Source organism: Rana temporaria, chromosome 5, assembly GCF_905171775.1.
Source record: "Rana temporaria chromosome 5, aRanTem1.1, whole genome shotgun sequence".
NCBI classification, from domain to species: Eukaryota; Metazoa; Chordata; class Amphibia; order Anura; family Ranidae; genus Rana; species Rana temporaria.
The window spans coordinates 68942258-68964717 of NC_053493.1; the positions used below are offsets into that span (position 1 = coordinate 68942258).

Below are 22460 nucleotides of genomic sequence, written 5' to 3' on the forward strand. Positions count from 1 at the left end.
GAAGCAGGGGAGGAAAGTAGAAAGCAGTCATTCCATTGAAACTCTCCAGGAATATTACTATATTTAACAAATGCATAATTGATCATTATTTAATAACATAAATGATGATTGTAAAAATAACTATTTCATTCTTCCTTGTGGCATTTTCTTGCACCTTTATAGCTTATTCAAACCAAGTTTTATTTAGCAGTACATGCCGTCTAAAGATATTATTTTATATGAAAAAAAATATTTATGAACAGGTATTTACTGGTTTGCTGCAATCAAACTGAAACCCTTTGTTGTGACACCTCAGGTTATACTTTGTTTTTCTATCATTAGTGCTGTAGAATTGTATATCCTAGTGATTTTTACATCTTTGTAAGTTACATTAACAATATAGAAATGCTCTGAATGTGCTTTATACAGATTGTTGGTTGGAGATGATTGGTGTTCTCATATATAATGGAGCACTAGGCTGTTCCTCCATTGTTGGTGGAACTCAAGAAACTATATTGTGTACTTGGGATAATCTATTAAAAGGCTTATTTTTGTCAGTATGATGGTACATTACAAATGTATTGTGTCAGGGTGACAAATGGTGTTCTCTGAAATAATGCTTATTCTGGGTTTCTAATGAAATATTATAATCAACATAAACCCCAAATAGCATATATATGTGTGTGTGTGTGTGTACCTCCATTTCTTCGCCGTCTAGGGTATCAGATGAGAGTTGATAAAGAGTTCAATGTCCACACTTTAGACTTTTTTCTCTGCTTTATTTGTCGAACTTGGTAGAAGAATAAAATAAGTAGTTGAAGAGATGGAAAGGGTAATAGGTAACAGGTTCAGGTGTAACACTTCTATTCAGAAACACTCCTGCTTTCAGCAACGCAGCTCCGCTTTCGTCGCAAATCTAGCCAGAGCGGATATTGCACACCTGGATAGGCCTCTCTCACTAGCCTAGCAGCCAGGGTGTCGCACGGAAACTTGGTAAAGTCTCTGCCACGGACCTTCCCAAAGATGGAGGTATATTCGGTCCAAAATCCTCTCAGCACAGGATTAAGCACCCGGATCTCTCCCAAATAACTTTTTATAAAATTAGAACTGACAGGCGGTCATCATCCAGCCTTCCAGTAATAGTGCATCCTTCAATGAATTTCCAGGCCTCTCCTGAGATACCAGCCTCTTGCTTGGTGCTCTCCAAGACAGGTTCTTCATCGAGTGGCTTTCTCCCTCAGGACGGACAGCTCAGGACCACTCTACAAGTGTAGACCCAGTCTGAATACCGGGCCTACTTGGTAGATCACAACCCCGGACCAACGTGGTCCCAGAGCCAGGAACACTTGAACACGCACCCCCGGCCAGGAGGGCCACACACAGGGGGTGGTGGGACAACAGACCCAGGATCGGCGTTGACCCCGGGCTAGTGACGTCTGTCCCTTAAGTACTCCTCCCCAGCTTGCTTAGCGGGACGATCAACTTCCTCTGATTGGCTGCCGAAGGGAAACACCCAAAACACCTTTGCCTGACTTCTGCCACGCTCGGCCTGGGATGATAACGACACCCCAGACAACAATAGTGGTCACTCGCAGCACAGCCATGGCTGGAACAGAGGCCCAAATTTAGTGAAAAATCATACAGTCTGAGCTAACTAAATCTTAGACTACCCTCTAAATTTAAAGCAGCGTCAGCTAAAAAGTATGTGTGTATATATATATATATATATATATATATATATATATATATATATATATAATGTGTGTGAATTGAGCACATTTTAATTCTCGTGGAAACCTAACAGAGGGGGCATGACCACTCAGAGTGGAAGTGTCTTTCAATAATAATTTTTTAATATGTACGTTGATGTTATGTAAATAAACATTATCTTAAAAATATATGCTGTTTAATGTCTTGTGACGGTACCGGGAAAAGCCCACTTGCCCCTCAAATCCTCTTTTCGAATCTACTATTATTGGGATGTTGGTACATTTAATCCCACTTTTATATATACCTGAGCACTCATTGTCTAATAAACAATTAGCATGCTCATAGACTTTTTTTGTAAGAGTAGTGAAGGATTACAACCCTTGTCGGGTTGTTTTTGCTGAAACATTTGTAGATGTGGGCAGTGCTTCTGGATGTATGTTAAAGTGTTCATTAAGGGCCTGTGTCCATGGCATCATTCACAATAGTTTGAGACGATTTTTAAGATCATTAACTACTTCAGATCCTACTTTGCCGGGATGGCGTCCATGGACGTCCTCCCGTGGTCGATCGATCTGCGCGCCCGCTGCAGGGCGCGCTCTGTGATCAGCGAATCAATGAGACTCTGTCCCGAGCAAGGAGAGCAGCCTCCTGCTCATTTGTGCCACCTGCCAGTGTCACCTACCTGTACCTATCAGTGCCATCAGTGGAACCTATCAGTGCCACCTTATCTGTGCCTATCAGTGCCACCTCATCAGCGCATATCAATGAAGGAGAAATATTACCTGTTTGCAAAATTTTATAACAAACTGTGAAACATAATTTTTTTTCTCCAAAATTTTCCATGTTTTTTTGTTTAGCAAAAAATAAAATCCCAGCGATGATTAAATACCATCAAAAGAAAGCTCTATTTGTGTGACAAAAATGATAAAAATTGAATTTGGGTACAGCGTTGTATGACCGAGCAATTGTCATTCAAAGTGCGTCGGCGCTGAAAGCTGAAAATTAGTCTGGGCAGGAGGGGGGTTTAAGTGCCCAGTAAGGAAGTGGTTAAGTTGACCTCCTTAATTTAACTTGATTTACACAGGTTTTGCATTCCCTCAGACTTGTATAGGTATGTAAAACCTATTTGAAGCAAACAAAAGCCCATCAACACAAGCCCTATAGCTGTTGTGACGTGTAGAACGTTGCGTGAACTATTAGAACACTTGTAGGCTTCTCTACTCAGAAGTGTATGTACCATATAACAGGCAAGCAGGGCCTAAAGTAATTTAGGAGATAAATCTTTATAGTCAATCTGTTTTATCATTGCAAATAAAAGCAAATCAAAAGTGTTTCAGGGGCTAAAAAAAACGATCTTTAGAATAGTTTACTATTTAGTGGGAAAAAAATCTCAGCCTTTTTATTTCCGGCTGGGAGTAATTGCTCTGTCTACTGGTTAAGTGTCAAAATAGATATGAACATTTCCCAGCAGGGTAAATGTGCATCAAAGATTCCTCTAATTTGGTATTTTATTTAGATAGCTGAGCTGTCTCAAAATTTCCTTGGGGAATTTGAAATGGGACTTGGTTTCATTGGATACAATCAGTTGGAGTGGGTAAGGTCCATCTGCGTTACTACTCAGAGGAGCCTAACCTACCTTGGAGGGAGCTTCCATTTTTTAAAGAAATAACTTCTTACCATTTTCCAGAGACAATTGAGTATTGTATGTGATACTTTTATTTGCACTAACATACAATTTTTCAGGACATGCTTTCGTGGTATGTCCCCTTCTTCAAGGTCCCAGCAGTACTGAAAAGCTTGTCCTGAAAAATTGTATGTTTGTGCTAATAAAAAAAAAAGTATCACGGACATGCCTTTCTCTATGTCAAAACTGCTCTCCTTTTGCAAGCCATTGCAATTTCAAAAGCAGCTTTAAGTGGGTTGATGCATCTTAGGAGGTCAAATGAAGGAGGTCGCCTGCATTGACAGTACAGGCAGTCCCCGAGTTACGAACACCCAAGTTACAAACGACTGCTACTTACGAATGGCCTCAATGCCGGCCGCTTGTGCTCCACGCTGGTCCTGGATACCTCCGAGAAGAGATCTTGCCATATCCCACACTGCATTACTACATGTACTGCATGGCCAGAAGAGCCCCAGAAGCGCCCGGAACGTGCCACATCCCTGCACAGGCGGAAGCCAGAACATCCCACATCCTTCACAGGCAGAAGTTACACTTACAAGCAGTGTTCCGACTTGCGAACAAATTCTACTTACGAACAAACCTACAGTCCTTATTGTGTTCGGAACTCAGAGACTGCCTGTATCTGTCAATGAGCTGTAATTAATCTAAAACTGATATCACATGTTAAAGAAATGCACCTGGAAGAATGCTGCCAGAGAAAGTTCTTATGGAGCATTAATGTAAGCTCTACCAACAGCTAATAAAATGCTAGGGCCTTTCTGACTGGATACAAACAAAATGGATAGTTTAGATATGTCCTTACATTTTATAGTTATAATAAATAACAGCGACTGTGTAGAGATTGTACAATCGGATTGTAATGTTTACAGCCAGCTTGTGTCTGGAATACTACTGTAGCCTATGGGGATATTGATTTGTTTGTTAAAGTTCATTATCCTACAGTTCTGGCAGGGATGCAATCATATTTACATGGGTGCTCTGTAATACTGCTATAACTGCTTTGATAACACAACATCATACACTACAAAATTTTGTTGACCTTTCTACTATTTTTTCCCCTCACAGGCCGACTGATGACAGCAACCAGCCTCCGGGCAGGGGGGTGTTATCGATGCAAGGACTCACATATGGGGTTATTCGAGTGGACTCAGAAGAAAAACTCTCGGTGCTCACCGTGCAAGATGTTGGGACAGTGATGCCTGGTGGTGAGTAACTAAGGCCATAAACTATTTTGATTACTTGCAGTCACACTTATTAGATAAAAAAGAGGGAATGGATGCAGGCATAAGAAGTTATAAACATGGAGATACTACAAAAGCAGGTAATGTGTGTTAACATAAAAATTTGGATTTTTTTTGGTTAACAAAATTTAAATATAAGGTTTGATTAAGTGGTACTAAACACAGGACCCTGCATTCACTATATCTGGTCCCCCACAGTACACATAACATAGAAATTCAATAATTTTAGTAAATATAAATTGCTAAATACCCGTTCTCATCAGCAGTATATAACAGTCTTGTGACTTCTATCAGTGTCTGGTTAAAGCTTGTAGGAGGAGTTTTCATACAGCACTGGCTGTCCTATCAGATCCTCTGACTCTGTCTGGACAGTACTGATCACATGCACTCTCTCAAGAAAAAAATAGCACTGCACACCAAACACCAAACTGCCGTGTACACACAATCGGTTCGTCTGATGGACCGTTTTCATCAGACGAACCGATCGTGTGCGGGCCAATCCTTTTTTTATCCATCGGTAAAAAAAATAGGAACTTGTTTTAAAATGATCTGATGGTTAAAAAAACGATAAAAAAAAACGATCGTCTATGGGCATGTCCATCGGTTAAAAATCCACGCATGCTCAGAATCGAGTCGACACATGCTTGGAAGCATTGAACTTCATTTTTCTCAGCACGTCTTGTGTTTTACGTCACCGCGTTCTGACACGATCGTTTTTTTAACTGATGGTGTGTAGGCAAGACTGATGAAAGTCAGCTTCATCGGATATCAGATGAAAAAATCCATCAGACCGTTTTCATTGGATGAACCGATCGTGTGTACAGGGCATTACGCTGTCTTATCATGACATGTTTTGGGGACAATGCAAGAAAGGGGAGGATCTGTGCATTCAGGATTAAACAGCCTTTTTACACAATGCAGGGGATTAACCCCTTTATGTTCCACAGAGAGTAATCCAAGTATGCTTTACTGGATATACAGACTGATTTTACCGTTGTGGGTTCAGTAACACTTTAAGAAGAAATTTCTCAATGTCAGTTACATATAGTATACTTTACATGCATGATGGCAAAACCTAATTAAGATTTTTACATTCTTACCTGCTTCTGTTTTGGTGATGCTGAGACAGGCCTCCTTTTGATGTATCTTTCCTACACAGTGCTGAGAGGGAAGATCTGTCTGCTGTAATGATATGATCAATCCTAGAGTAATATGAGAAATGTTGCATTCTAGTAAATGTATTTACAGGTTAGTACGAAAAGTTAAAGGGTCACTGCAGTAACCAATTGCCACTGCTTTAACATTTGGTGTTGTGAAAACTTTTGGGAAAAGCAGTGAGCCAATCTTATGAGCAAAATATGTTTTTTAGGCATTTTGTACTATTGCAAGAAAGCCAAATCGAAACGAAATACTTTGTCAGTTTTAAAAAATCATGGCTGGCTATAGATTAAAATAGAACGTCTGTTTTTAAAAACATTACATTTAGTTATGTAGCAATATATACATATATAATATAAATGATTTGATAAAATGTAATTTTTTGTAAGAAACATTCTTAGCTCTATTTGTATCCTTATTGGCCACAAAACATTATATTCAGAAGAACTACAATATTTTCTGGGAAGGAAAACCTACTTTTATAGTATTTCTATGTTTATAACTTTTTATGAATGCGTCCACTCCCTTTTTTTCATCTAAAAAGTATGAACAAAAACACACAATTGCTTAAGCCATGCTGAATGTCATGCAGTGAAGGGGTTGGCAAAAACAATACATGTATTGGGCTACAAAGTGTCATAACAATAACCGTAGCAGCACTATGGGGCCTGGGGTAGGAGGGGGCCCCATTACAGAGGCTTTTAAGAAAAACTGAACTATGACATTTCTAGTATAGAAGGGCTGAAGTCAGACCTCCGTCACAGATCCCCCTCTGTAATAAGTATTTTCTTAGATTTAAAACTCTCAACATTTTTACTAAAGACTGAAATAAACCATGTACACTTAATGCAGTTAAAAATCCTAGCGTTGCACCACATAGTGAACTTGATGTTGCGTTAATTACTTGGAGGTCATAACAGAGGACAAGGGGAAACACTTTACATATGGAGTAAAAGAGATTTAACCTCCAAATATGGAAAGGCTTCTTCACAGTAAGAGCTGTGAAAATTAGACTCCCTCAAGCACCAGTTCTGGCCAGCTCAGTAGATTATTATTATTTTTTTAAAGGCCTGAATTCTTTCCTAAATGCATCCAAAACTGGATACTAATATTTATATGTAAAGTTGATCAAGAGAATATCCGATTTGTCTCTTGGTGGATCAGGAAATTATTTTTTCACTGCTAGAGCAAATTGGATCATGCTTTATTTGGGTTGTTTTGCCTTCCTCTGGGTCAACAGTGGGTATAGGATTGTGTATATGGAGGTTTTGATTTGTTTTTTTATTTCTGTAGGTTGAACTTGGGTGGACTTATGTCTTTTTAGTCAACCAGGTTAACTATGGGGTTGATTTATTTAAAGTGGAGTGCAAAATCTGGTGCAGCTGTCCATGGTAGCCAATCGGCTTCTAAATTCAGTTTGTTCAATTAAGCTTTGACAAATAAAACCTGCAAGCCACTTGGTTTCTATTCAGAGCTGCACCAGATTTTGCTTCACTAAATGCTCACTAAAACCTTTTGAGACGGTCAAGGTTTAAATTCTACAAAAAAATAAATAAAATGTAAAGGCTATCATTTATGAAGTTTGTATTAGGGGTATAGAATAATTGTGTGCAAGAGCATTAATAATTTTACCATAGTATAAAATATCATTATGATCATTATTTAAACTACAGCTATAATGTTTAACCAAAGTACTGGTCCCTAGTAGAGTACAGACTGTGTTGACTGCAATCCTGCTACCTGCTCTTGAGTTAAGCATATCTAATGTCAAGATTTGTACTTAAACATTGGATTTTACAGTTGAAAGATCTAGAATAAGGTTTTCTAGTTTTGTGTTTGTTAAAAAATGGGCCACAAATAGTACAGTGATAATAAGCCGTGTCATATGGGGATTGTTTAGCTCAGTGGTAGATGCGATTCAATAAGTCCATGACAGTCCAAACTGTGGTTAGGGGCTTTCCCGCAACCCTTTATTGACACGTCTAAAACAAAAAGAGTTGCACACACTGCAAAAAAGATAATGAAATTATCAACCCACCTGACTTAGTCTTCAGGAGCTCTGCTTCTCTTGTCAGGATGCTTTAGACTTGGCTCTTTTGGCTCTCCTGGTACACTCAGCCTTTTAGCCCACTCCCCAGCCTCTCAGTAGAACTCCTGGCACCCTTGACTCTCTCACTCCTCAGAGACTTATGGGTTCCCTCAGTCCTCTGAACTTGCCTGGTCACCCCAGCTATCCCAGTCCTCTAGACTAGCTCAGCCGTTCCGAGTCTCCCAGTCCTGTGTGTAAGGAATCTTTCTTCCAACATGGAATGCAGTCTCTCAAGTGGATCACCTCTCCTAATGGGATATTGCCTGTCTCCTGGAAGGAGCACACACTTTTCTTCTGATGGAAGCGCTAAGCAATGGCTAGGCCTCTCTTATAATAAGAATGCACACCTACACATTCTTGCAACCTGCAGGTCCCAATAAGATCCACACAAAGGATTGAAGGCTTTGTCCCCACCCAAGATTCTTTGAAGCCTTCAGACTCTGATCCCTCTGACCCTGATCAGGGATCACAAAAACTTGGGAAAACTGAACCCCCCCATCCTCTCTGCTCAGATATGATACTCCAGAGCCCTGCACTCAGCATTAGTGCAAACCCTGTGTCACTTTTCCCTTGGATGGGCCTAGCGCTGTCACAGCAGATATACAATCTACTGCTCCAGATTCTTGTATGCTTGTTTGCATCTGGCAGCTTGGGTACAGACCTTGTGTACAAGATGTACTGGACTGCAGATTTTGCTGCATCCTTTTTTAGTGCCTGAGATAAAAGCATTATAAAAAACATTATTCACATCCTTGCTTTATTGCTCAGGACAGTGCCATTTGTGGTAAAAACAAAATAACTGTAAGGCCTCATGCACAGTGGACGTTAAAATAACGTTCTAAAAACGCCAGTAGCTTTGCAGTGAGTTTTTCAATGTTTTTCAACTTTTTTCTGCTTTTTTCAACGTTTTTTCAATAGTGTTTTTTTAGCGTTTATTAGCGTTTTTTTGCGTTTTTCCACATTAGCGTTTTTTTGGTTGAAGAAAAAAAAAGTTTTTTTTTTTTCAATGGATCAACAACTTTAAAAACGCTGGTGAGTGAAGTTTTTGAGCGTTTATCAGCGTTTATTGACGTTTATCAGCGTTAGTGCATTTTTACAACTGAAAAACGTCTCTCAGAACACACTAGTTTTTTACTGCTCAACAACGCCACTGCCCAAAACTGCTGATAACAGCCTATGTGTGCATAGACACAAAGGATAACATGATGGAGAGTTTATTGACTGTAGAAAAAAACGTCTACAGCCAAAAACAGTTGCTGTAAAAACGTCAAAAAACGTCCAGTGTGCATGAGGCCTAATATTTAGATTCACTTGCAAACAATTTTCCATATGATAGACACTATAGGGTTGATTTACTAAAGGCAAAAAGGCTGTTCACTTTGCAAGGGAGAATTGTCTCTCTTTCCTCAGGGGAAACTGGACGGATCAGCCTGTGATCTACAAAATGTGCATAAAGCATTAGCATATGCAGATATAATGCAAAGTAAATCAGGTTGGTAAATACAACAAATTTAGTCATCGCAATACTCACAACTTGGTACATGTTCTCCATATAACGTGTTAAAAACAAAGAAATAAGCAATGTAGCGCCCTGGAGTTGCTGGTGAATTCGGAAAAATGGGTATATAGAATTCAATTGGTGCTAGATGCCTGCTGGCGTTTCCCATTCACCCATGCTGAAGTCGACACAACTAAAACCTGCAATTTGATGAAATAAATTCAATATAAAAAATTCTTATTATTCTTATAATTCTTTTTATATTGAATGTGAACTGGCTGTACCAAGTTGTGAACATAACCACTATACCTCCACAAGTCAATTGCCTCATTCAAAGTTCCACATTCCTTTCTTACGTTCATCAACTACATAAAACAGCTGACCATTGTAAGCACCCTTATCAGTGATAAATAGTTTGTCTCAACCCTGTAACCAACACTTTTGTTGGACAGCTTGGTCTGTTGAAAGAAGTTGAAAAATAACAGACTTTCAACGGGAGAAAATAGGGAAATAAAGAGTAAAAAAATAAAATAATGCAGCCACCACATTTAAAGTGGTAATAAACCCAAAAGCAAACATTTACTATATTGCAGCTTACCACATATTAGATGTGATGGCTGTATTGGTTTTCTTTTCTAAGCTGGATATACATTATACAATTGTCTTATTCAATTTCCTTTAGATTTACCTTCAACTATGTAGTGCAAGGGCCTGCCTGATCGCTTACAAAGTGAAAGAGTTTTGGTTTGACCTAATATTATGTGTTCAATATAAAGGAAAATTGTAGAATTATGACCAGCCTTAGGCTTCCTTTCTTCCATTTTCACCATGTGATCCAGCCAATTTTTTTGCAGCAGAATGTAGCAGTTACAGAGATGACAAACCACAATACTTATGCTTACAATAATCAGCCTTTATGTAAAACGTTTAGCCCAAAATAAAAAATAAAAACTGTTGCTGTAACTGCTTAAGAAGTGTTTGCCGGAGTTTGGCTTCAATTTGTTAGTCTATCTAAATCTGCTTGTACATCTAATACTCCCATTCCCCCAGACAGACAGTGCTGCTGTTCAAAGGTGCCCCATGTGCTTCTAAAACCGAAGGGGGGGCACTCAAATACAGGAGGAGTGTTACTGGCTGGGTCACCAGGGGAAACAGAGGGAACAAAGAAAACGAATGCAGCCACCACAGCTAATGATTGATATGCTGCAATATATTATATTTTTGGTTTTGGGTTTAATACCACTTTAAGGATTTGTAAGCTCCCGTGTATTAAATTTTGTCTTTGGGTTTTCGATAAGCTTTTATTACAATTTGTGGCTTTACGGTATACTAACTATTGCAATGGGGAATCCCTTGATCATGCTAATCTTAAGAGACAGGAGATAACCCTGCAAATAATAAAACCGTTCATTCCATGGGATGTGTTGGGTGTTGACTGGGTTTATATATATATATATATATATATAGTCATTTCTTATATAATTACACATATTTTTCCCTTTTGAGCACTACATTTTCTTACACACTGTACGTTAAGGTACAGTTGCAGTGACCTAGTAGTGATATTTCACTGTGGTCATCTAAGGCCAGAGACCTGGGTGTGCCAGAGGGATAAAATGCACAGCTGAGCTAACCACATTGTTTAAGGCATTCTGTTAGGGAAGGAAAAGTGGAACATGTGAGGCCTCGTACACACGACAGAGAAACTCGACGTGCTTGGCACGTCGAGTTCCTCGTCTCGTTTTGGGATGAAGCCGCCGAAGAGCTCGGCGGGCCGCCTTCTCCTATAGAACAACGCGGCCAACGAGAAAATAGAGAACATGTTCTCTATTTTCTCGTCGAGCTCCTCGGCGGCTCCATCGAGCCAAAACTGTACAGACGACAGAGATTCTCGGCAGAATCCGGGTTTTGACCGAGTTTCTCGGCGAATTCTGCCGAGAATCTCTGTCGTGTGTACGAGGCCTCAAAGATGCCTTCACACAAGATTGCTTGCAGCTGCTCTCTGTTCTGAACGAATTCCCTGCCAGCAAGAGTACAGCTTCTTCTCCTAACTTTGCTTTTTCTAATTTCAAATGACAAAACCAGAATTGTTTTTTCTAATCTTGTTTTAATTTTCCTGACATTTGATAAGTACAATTAAATAAATGAGTTTATGTTTATACGTCTTGCCATGTGTATATATACTAGCAATTTAAACACACAATAAATACAGCTATGAAAATAAATACAGCAAACTGATTGAGAAGCCTATGCTAATGAGATCACTTTTCCAAGTTAGAAATCACATAGAAGATAAATATCCAGACAGCGGCAGCCATTGTCTTTTTTTTTTTATTTTTTTTTTTTTTTTACTGCAATAATTTTTTTTAAAGGACAGCCTCATCTAAAACTGATATTTCCGTTGAATATGTAACAAGCATTTTGAATCACAGTTCCGATTCTTAATTCTCTGTTCAGTGGTGAGATTCCAGCACCAACATGTAGATCTCCACCAAAATATCCCACCAAAATATCCCAGTCATAATTAGCTATACAATATTGCCATGGTTTAAGGCCCCTTTTACATTGGTGCCTCTGTGTATCGGATTCCGCTTTCTCAGCGGGGGATCGCTCCACTAATCCCCACTGAGCAGGCTGATGACAGATACGTGTCCACTCCGTTGCAGTCCCATGGGGAAATCGGATGGAAATGGACCACCTGTCTGTTCCCATGTGATCCGCCAGACCGGTGGGAAATCGGACCATGTCCCTCTGTTTTTTGCAGGCAGGATTGGACAGTATGGTGACGGGTGCTCCATAGGGGAGACTGGAGGGTCAGATCAGGTCCGCCTGAAAAACTGACAGACGGACTCTGATCAGAAAGCCCCTCTGAAAGGGGCCAAAGGCTTCATTCACACTTGTGCAACTTTGGATATCAAAGTCACATGACAAGTCATTCCCCAGGTTTTCCAATGATAACCATTCATATATGTTTGACTTAAATCTGCAGCTACTTCAAAGTAGTTCATGCACGAACTTTCATGAAACTTGAGGGCCATAGACTTCAATATTAACCCTCAAAAGTTGTATGAAAGTCATACATGAATATTATACAATGCAACAGTTGTCCATTATCACTGGTCAAAGCCAAAGTCGTATAGAAGTGAATCTCTCCAAAGTCAGTGAAACTTTGGAGTCATATAAGCGTGAATGCAGCCTTACTAGGAATCCTCTGAAGTGTAGAATAAAAAATAACTGGGGCATCCAGTTGCTTAAAGTAAAGGTTTTATTGTGATCTTGTGGGAAGGGGTTTAAGCATATCCTATTGCATGAAATTGCTGCCATTGGAAGAGGCACACGATCCATTTGTGCCCTAGGAACTTGGGGGACCTTACCCCTGCTCATGTTTTTTAATATCCAAGTGATGTCAGGCAACAAGCACTTCTTCACTCACTTTCTAACTTCCATTGAAATATTTACAGTACATCTGCCATTTCCAACTATTTGGACTGGAAGTGAAAGAATGTTTGCTGTTTGACCCCAGTTGCATATATGAGCCATAGTAGTTCAGGGTATTGCAAACATGTAAATATATTCGCCAGCACACCAAGGATCGTTTAAAAAAGCATCCAAAATTTTTTATTGCAGAGAAACGGTCACAAAAAAGGCAACGTTTCGAAGTCGCACAGAACCTCTTCGTCAGGCAAGAGGTCTTGTGCGACTTCGAAACGTTGCCTTTTTATGATCGTTTCTCTTCTTTTTTTAAACGAATATATAGCGAATATATTTACATGATTGCTTTTCCAGTTCCCAGCTGGTGATCGCTTCAGCACCCTCTTTTCTTATTGGCTGCTCTCCAGGAAGGCGTGCAATTGGAATATTTATTGAGTCAGGGTATTGCAAAGTCTCCTTTTCATCTGTACTTTTTTTTCTTTCTCTATTCTTGCTTAATATGTACTTAGAGTAGGTGACTAACGTCTTGTACAGGATGGTTCTCGTACAGGAACCCATTGGTGATTTTTGTTGCTACTGAAATTGTTAAGTATAAGAAGCCAGCTGGTGATTTGTGAACTTATTTCTACTGACTAACTTAAAGGAGAAGTAGGGCCAAAGTTATTTTGGACCTACTTCTCTTATGGATCACAGGGGTGCATTTCATTCTTCACTGCTGTGACCCGTCACTCAGCCGGTCCAGACTCTGGAAAGATCTGGACTTTACAGTTGGGATCCATCCAGATGCCTGGATCGGCAGCTGGTTCAGTCTTTCAGCCACTTAGAGTCTGAGCTAATGACTGAAAGTCACCAGCTCTATGCAGACTGAACACCAAGAACTGAGCAATCGGCATATAGCCGGTGGGGAACAGCTGCGGAATGGACTGGTCCTGTAGCCATCTAGGTGAGTATGATGGTGGAAGGTGCTTACAGTTTCCTTACTTTGTAGTTGTTTCTTCCTCTATGAACCTATAGCTAGCCATATGTATAGATTCCTCCATCCAGGCTAAAAGCACGAATGGACAAATCTCCAGATGCAGGCTTAAGAATTTGCAAAATTTCGAAAGCTCACAATTTTTAAAAATGCTGTTGTATGTCATGGTATGCATCAACAATACTCTTCACTTGAAACAAGTCCATTCAAGAATTTGGAGGGGCTTTTATATATGTTTGGTTATAGGTGTAATCATCATGGATCCACAAACTTCAAAGATGCAAGGCTTGCTACTGTATGTGAACAAGATAAAGAACCTTGTGCTATGGAGTAATTATTAAGTAAACAATACAATAAAGCTGCTCCCCTGAAAAGTGCTGACTTTAACTAGTGAAATGTGTGGGTATAGAGGGTGCTATTGTTTTAAAAATTTAAATTAAATTAATATTAAAGTGCAGAGGGCTATTATATAAGCATCACATAAAATAAAATCGTACAGTAATATATTGCATATCATTAATCGGCGCATAATATATTCAAAACAAAGGTGCAACAATAGACAATGGTTGAATGTTTCTTAAAAAACAGTCCATATAATAGTTGTAGTTCCAATTCTCTCATCGAGGACATCTGTGCAGTTTGGAGAGGAGGGAGGAGCGTGATGGGAGAGCAGAGTTCGAGATGGGGGTGGACGCGCGGCAGCTGCTCCTGCTGAGCGTGTCCCAACCGCTCTGACCACCCAGCGGTATGAAGATCTAGTGCCGCCAGTCTGTCCAGACATCGTCCGCTCCCCGAGCTCCCCGAGATGTACCGCAGCAGCCGCGTCCGCTCACTACGGGGCTGACACGCGATGCGATTGAGGTGACTGATCCGTCCCCGCTGATACCGCCGTCACACCGCCCGTCCGCCCGCCCGCCCGCATGTAAGATCCCAGCATGCCGCACACCGCACACTGTCTCATGAAGCAGGAATCAGGTACTCTGTATCCCCATTTTGTGTGTTAAGGTGCTGGATTGTTGGATTGTTGGAATGTTGGAACGGCTCCTGTGTTGCCACACTGTTATGCTGCCACACTCTGCTATACTAATACTGACTGACTGACAGATTTCACAGGCAGCTTTAGGTCCGCCATAGACCCTGCCATAGAACAGCCAGAAGACAGCTTACACGCCGGTACACGCCGGTTTTGATTCCTACTCGCCCCCACATTACATGACCCGATCGAACCCATAGGTCTCCACCTTATCTACCTTCTCCCTGAGACCCCAAAAAAAAAAAACGCAGTAGAGAGGGGACTGATTGGGCCGGGTTGGGGATAGCAGGGAATAGGTGCACGGACTCTCTCCCCCCTATGGGGGATCCTGGAATACCTGCTGTATATTCATCATACCTGGCGATCTTTTATTTTTCTTTCCTCTTCTACTATATTTCTATAACATGGTTGCTGCTACACTGGGACAGCTGTAGCTTTACCCTGCTTACTCATGGAGATCTTTTCTACTTGGAAAGCATTATAGAACACTATAAATGCAGGCTGCTGGTACTGTTCATGACTTTCTTTTGTTTTTTGCTCTTTTTTGGGTGATGGGTGATAATTAAAACTTGCTATACTACTGTTTTAGGATATCACTAACAATTTGACTAACAACTATTAACCTTCTCGGCCACATTGACCCCGCTTAAACACTGTCATTTCTAGTGTTACTGCTTGCTCTAAACTAGCATACACTGATATTGACCGGTGCAGCGGTTAAGTGGTAGATTTGGGTGGATATCAGGTGGTCAATTGATACAACAGCTAAAGAGTAAAGAGACGGTCTCGCTGGTTACAGCTCTAATTAACAGTGAGTGGTGGAGGGAATAAAATTGTTGGGTTGTCCGTCTGGTATTCATCTTGCGCTTATTAATTATTTCCCCGCGACAGTGTGGAGACGCTGCCACGGACATTATCAGTGGTATTTTCCACAGTCTCATCTATACTGTAATACGCCACCCGGCCCCTGGAGGGGTGCTGGGAATTTAATACATTGTTCTATATATGTGTCTTTAAACGTCCCTGACAGTTTCTGAGGTGAAGGTAGAGCATATAGAACGCATCTAGGATTGATTTAGTTCAACACTAATATTACCCGCTAGGTAAGCACACCCTCGGCTGTACCTCGGGCCCCCCGGGAAGGAGCACATATCGGGAGTCGCTTTCCATGAGCTCAAAGATGAAGGGTAGATCGGGGAGAGGAGCGACCGCAAACATACCTAGAGTAAGCGCAAGTCCCGGATCCATAAGAAAATATATAATACAGGAAGGAGGAAAAGCCAGCCCTATTAATAAAGCGAGTACTAAAACAAATTCTGACTCTACCAGCCTGTTGAGAGAAGAACTAGAGGAAGAAGGAGAAATGGAAACTAGACAAAAAAAGCAACAACTAACGAAAGGGGACTTAGCAGAGATGCTAGCAAGCATGGAACTAAGACTAGAGTCCTCTATAAAAGGAGAAATAAATATCCTGAGGGAGGACATGAAACACATGCTGAAAAGAGTGGAGGAAGTAGAAGAAAGAATGGACTGCCATAGTTTAGAATTAAAAGGATTAAAGAAACAAGTGGAAGAAATATCTAGAGAACAGAGATACATGAGGTATAAAATGGAGGACCAGGAGAATAGGAACAGAAGAAAGAACATAAGGATTAGAGGTCTACCGGAACAATCAGGGGAAGACAACCTACAAGAACAAATGGACGAGATCTTTGGTCATATGTTGGGTACAAAAGATGTCACAAATAAAATCAAGTTCGAAAGGATACACCGGATTAGAAAACCACCAGAAGTAGGGGCAGAGGTTCCAAGAGATGTTATAGCTAGATTTCATAACTATCAAGACAAGGAATTAATAAATAGCTATATGAAAGCTAACCAACCGACCAAATATCGAGAGACTAGTTTACAGGTCTTCCCAGATCTATCAGGGGAAACGTTATCTCGGAGAAGAACTTTAAAGCCATTACTGGATGTACTTAAATCACAAAATATCCAGTACACATGGGGCTTCCCGGCTTGTTTGACAGGCCGCAAAGATGGCCGCGCAGCAACACTAAGATTCCCAGAGGAGACCCCAAATTTCTGTAGAAGACTGGACATAGACCTAATCGAGATCCCTGGATGGTGGGAGAGATTAGAGCAAATAGATAGTCCAGAAGAAGCTCAGGCTTGGCAACCGGTCTGGAAAAGACCACCGGGAAGAAAGAAATGGTAGAGAGACCGAAAGAGGGGGAGGTACATAAGAGAAGTGGGAGGCTGGCAAAAGAGGGAAAAGAACTAGAGGGAGGAAAGGGACAAAGAAAGTGTAAAAAAATTAAAAAATAATAAAAAAAAAAAAAGTAAAAAAAAAAAAAAAAAAAAGGGGGATGAATGAATATTGCACCCGGTTAGTGATGAGAAAGGTAGGGGGACGGATATGAGGGGAGATTCGGGGGGGATAGAGCTGGATGGGGTGAATATGGGTGGGCAGATCACTCGATCTTTGTATTCCATCAGAGCTCAACCTCAAGGAGGATGAGCTGGGGGCCGGGAAAAGGAAAGGAGGGCCACAGCCAAGGGCCTCAGAGAGGCCAGTATTTCCTCCAAGGGATAGGGGAGAGGGAAGGGAGGGGGGGTAGGGGGGGTGGGAAGGAGATAGAGGGGGGCAGAGAAGATAGGGACGGGGAGGGAATAGTAGAAGGGAAGGGGGGACTCCAGAAGGCCGCTAAAATATTTAGAAGGATACTCACAAAAAAATGCCTGTGATAAACATAATATCTTATAATGTTAGGGGCCTAAATGCACCCATAAAGCGCGCAAATGTAATGAAGGAGCTCAGTTTATTAAAGAGTGATGTGATCATGTTACAGGAGACTCATCTCACCGTAGAGACAAATCGCAAAAATATGACGCAATTTCACCCGTTATGGTATTTTGGGGATTCTCCAATTAGTCGAGCGAAAGGGGTCGCTATAGGCTTTGCCAAAGAGACCAGGTTTATAGTAGAGGATAAAAAGGCAGATCCAGAGGGTAGATACTTGTTCCTTAGAGGAAAACTGAATGGAACGGAAATCTCATTTGCAAATATATACTGCCCAAACAAGAATCCCATCCGCTACGTAATAAAAACGATAACAGATTTTATGGAGTTCAAACGGGGAATAGCTATAATAGGAGGGGATTTTAATTTCCATATGGATCCGGATATGGATAGTACGTCTCGTGCACAGGGGACCGGAATGGCCTGGAGAAACAAATTGAAAAAAAAAACTCCATCAGTCTCAATTAGTAGATGTATGGAGGATACAACATAACAAACAGCGGGATTATACATTCCGCTCCCCTGTGCACGAGACCTACTCGAGGATCGATTTTTTTTTAGTGGAGCATAGGTACTTAGAAAAAATAAATAACTCTAGCATAGGAATAGTAACCTTCTCTGACCATGCGCCAGTCTCACTGCAACTAAAAATAGGGGAGAGACAGGAAAATAATAGGAAGTGGAGGCTCAATGAAGAACTCCTGCATGATAAAGAGGTAGAAATTAGATTAAAAACAGAACTGGAGGAGTTTTTCGAAATAAACTCAACAGAGGATGTCTCGGAAGCCATAGTCTGGGAGACTCACAAGGCGTTTATGCGCGGAGTATTAATCAAGATGGGGGCGGAAAAAAAAAGGAAGGATAAGGATATTAGAACAACACTCATAAAAGAAATTCATAAGCTAGAACAACAACATAAACATGACAGAACTAAAGAAATTTTATTAAATTTAAATATCAAAAGAGAGGAGTTAAGAGAGCAAATAGAACAAGAAACAAGAAGTACGTTTAATCAAGTGAAGAAAGAGAGGTATCTATGGGACAACAAACCAGGGAAACACTTAGCAAATTTATTAAAAAAAAAAAAAAAGTCTAAACTATATTGAGAAAATACAAACAAGTCGAGGGGAAGTAGTTCATAAAACTAGTGAAATACTAGAGAGTTTTAAAGAATATTATGAAAAACTATACTCAATCAAGAAACAGGAGACAATGGAAGAACTAGGATTAAGGGAAAAAAATATATATACATTTTTAAAGGAAATAGAGTGGGAGGTAATATCCGAGGAGAATCTTAATAAGCTCGAAGCCCCGATCTCAGAAGATGAAATTAGAGAAACAATTAAAAATGCCCCAAACGGTAAAAGTCCAGGACCGGACGGCCTAACTGTTCTTTATTATAAAAAGTTTATAGATATTTTGGCCCCGAAAATGTGTTCGTATATGAATGGCCTAGGCGAGAAGTGGAACATGGGTAAAGAAGCCATTGAAGCTACCATTACTTTAATTTTGAAAGAGGGGAAGGATAGCACACTTTGTTCGAATTATAGACCGATCTCTCTTTTGAACTGCGATACCAAGATTTTTTCCAAAATAATAGCAGAGCGGATGAAGGGAATAATGAAGGATCTGATCCACCCCGACCAGGTTGGTTTTGTACCAGGACGGGAGGGGAGAGATAATGGGATCAGAACACTGCTAGCCATTCAGAAAATCAGCGATAGTGGAGCTCCAGGTCTACTCTTATCAGTAGATGCAGAAAAAGCGTTTGATCGAGTAGACTGGAGCTTCATATATAAGACTTTAGAAAGAATTGGATTAGGCAAAAAAATGTTGACCTGGATTAAGGTATTATATAATAAACCCAGGGCAAGAGTAAAAATTAATGGGACCCTTTCAGGGGACTTTGAACTACACAACGGTACAAGACAGGGATGCCCCCTTTCCCCATTATTATTTATCCTAGCATTAGAACCATTGTTAAGGAAAATAAGGAAGAATCCTGATATTAAGGGCATAGAAGTCGGACGGGAGGAACATAAACTTGCGGCATATGCGGATGATATCTTGTTCTACTTAACATCCCCGAGAACAACGTTACCAAATTTATTAAAACTATTGAAACAATATGGAGAGCTCTCCAACTATAAAATGAATCCATTCAAGTCCGAAACCTTATGTATTAACATAGTTAAGAAAGATCAAATAACTTACCAAAAAGAGTTCCCTTTTGTGTGGGGGAAAAAAGAAATAAAATATTTAGGGGTAAAAATAGCAATCTCTAAAGAGAGGATATATAAAGTAAATTTTGTTTCTATGTTGGAAGATATCAAAACAGAACTCAGTAGACTCACGACAGGACAGATATCCTGGGGTGGGAGAATGAATATTTTTAAGATGGTGATCCTGCCCAAAATCATGTATAAGATACAGATGCTGCCGATTGCTCTACCCCAGAAGTACTTTAAGACTTTACAAACAATCTTACTAAATTTTGTTTGGCAGGGTAAAAAAGCTTGTATTAGTTGGGCAACGCTGAAAAAAAATAAGACACAAGGGGGATGGGGAGCACCAGATATAAGAGGTTATTATGAAGCAGTAATTCTCACAAGAGTGATAGACTGGATTAGGGACACTAAGCAAAAAAGGTGGGTAAGCATGGAATTTCAGATGAGCAATGCCCTTTTAGGGAGCATCATCTGGATCCCAGACAAATATAGGGAGTTAGGTAGACAATCACATAGCATCACTCGTCATGCTATAAAAATATGGGATAAAGTTCATAAGAGGGAAAAATGGGATTTTAATTCACCACTAATGCCAATAAAAGATTCATATTATTTTACACCGGGGTTAGAAAAGATATCCGGTAAATGGATAAAAAAAAAGAATGCTCAGCTGAAGGACGTCATGACGAGAGATAAATTAAATACCTATGAAGAATTGAAGGAAAAAGGAGAGATAATAGAGATAAACGAATGGCGGTATGCCCAGTTAAAACATTTTGTTGAGGCTCTCCCACAGCCGCATAGATCAGCAGAAAATTTACGCCCACTCGAGAGAATTAGTCAGGGACAAACAGGGAAAGGAGTTATCTCCAAGATCTATAAGAATTTCATAGAAGTTGATCGTTTGGACATTCCACCATGTATTAAAAAGTGGGAGGAGGAATTGGGATCCTCGATAAATATTCAAGAATTAAAACAAATATGGAGAAGAGTATACACTACATCAGTAAATAGTAAAACAATTGAGTTAAACTATAAATGCCTAATCCGATGGTACATCACTCCAGACAAGGCTCACAAATATAAGAAAGAAGCCTCAGAGATGTGCTGGCGCGGATGTGGGCAGATCGGAAATATGGCCCATATATGGTGGCAGTGTCCAAAAATCAAAGTGTATTGGAGAAGAATTAGACAATTAATTACGGAAATAACGAATACAGAGATTCCAGATGACCCCTGGGGATGTTTGCATCAGAGGATAAGATTATCTACGAAACAATACCAGAAAAGTCTCTTACCCCACATGTTAACGGCAGCTAAAAGCCTGATAGCCAGTCATTGGCAAGAAAGGGAAAGTCCTCCCATTAAAGAATGGTGCAATAAAATGAATTATATTCAAAACTTAGAATTTCTAAGGTTAAGTGACTCAGATAGTTTAGAGGAATTTGAAAAGATATGGTCTAAATGGATGGAGTTCAAAAATTCCATGACATTCGCGGAGCTTATGGGTGCATAGGGTATAATACTTGATAAAATATTTTCGGACTTAAAAGGACGGATTCTATATAAGAGAGCCTCAAAATAAGAGAGGGGGAAAAAAAAAAGTCAGAAAGGCAACTGGAGTCCCAGGGGATGGGGTGGGGGGGAGGTGGAAAATGGGGGTATAAGAGTGACAAGAATTAAAGGTGAAATGTTTAAAGATATGATAAAATACACACGATAGAAGTAAAAAAAAAAAAAAATAACTTTTAAAAATTTCCACATATGATGCGAAACCAGGAAGGAGATATGGCGGGCAAATGAAAGGCGGGTAAAACTCACGACCTTCCTTCGCAAATGGTTATGTCTGAGGTGGAAAGGAAAAAAAAAAGAAAAAAAAAAAAATATATATATAATAGTTGTAGTTTATCTTCAAACTGTGCACCTTCACCAATAGAGGAACTTGACATATATCACCCGGTGGAAGTGAGCGAAAGGCCTACTCACCAGACCACCATGACCTCTTTAACTAAAAAGCAGGTCAGTAAGAGCGGTGTGTTATAGATCAGGGATCCTGTTGGTATACTGGTATGGCTGGGAATCTCATGTAGCTCCACCAATGTAGCCCATTAAAAGAAGAATAGACATCGGACCATAGCGTAAAACCATTTAATAAAAAATTGATTAAATAATAGCCAAATGGCTGCTTACATAAGATGGTGCCTTAGCCTGGCACTGAGGGATGAAGTATAGAAACACCAGGCAATTCAAAGTGCTTCCTGATGATGTTCTAGGAACGAAACGTACATTGAGGCGCATCGCAGTCACGTCACTTCTGGCCACATCTGGTTTTTACGATCACCACGGTGGTGGAATGCACGCCGGCCCCACAAATGGAAGCTGAACGGCTGCAACATCCATTTGCATGGTGTTTCTACACTTTATCCCTCAGTGCCAGGCTAAGGCACCAACTTATGTAAGCGGCCATTTGGCTATTCCTTTTTAATCTGTTTTTTATTAAATGGTTTTACGCTATGGTCCGATGTCTATTCTTCTTTTAATTTGTTAAAACAATAGCGCCCTCTATACGCACACATTTTCACTTGCTACTGTATATGTGCACTAGGCTTTAGTCTTTTACTACTTATAATTG

The 22460-nt window shown here is 40.2% G+C and overlaps 1 protein-coding gene across 7 annotated transcripts in view; it reads left to right on the forward strand.

Annotated features, from left to right (window-relative positions):
• DIP2C (disco interacting protein 2 homolog C) overlaps window positions 1–22460 on the forward strand; it is a 612079-nt gene that overhangs the window by 450025 nt on the left and 139594 nt on the right. For all 7 annotated transcript variants that reach the window (XM_040352676.1, XM_040352677.1, XM_040352682.1 and 4 more), the window contains one exon: window positions 4439–4578. In XM_040352676.1, the coding sequence (XP_040208610.1) occupies window positions 4439–4578 (140 nt within the window). The remainder of the gene's footprint in view (window positions 1–4438; window positions 4579–22460) is intronic.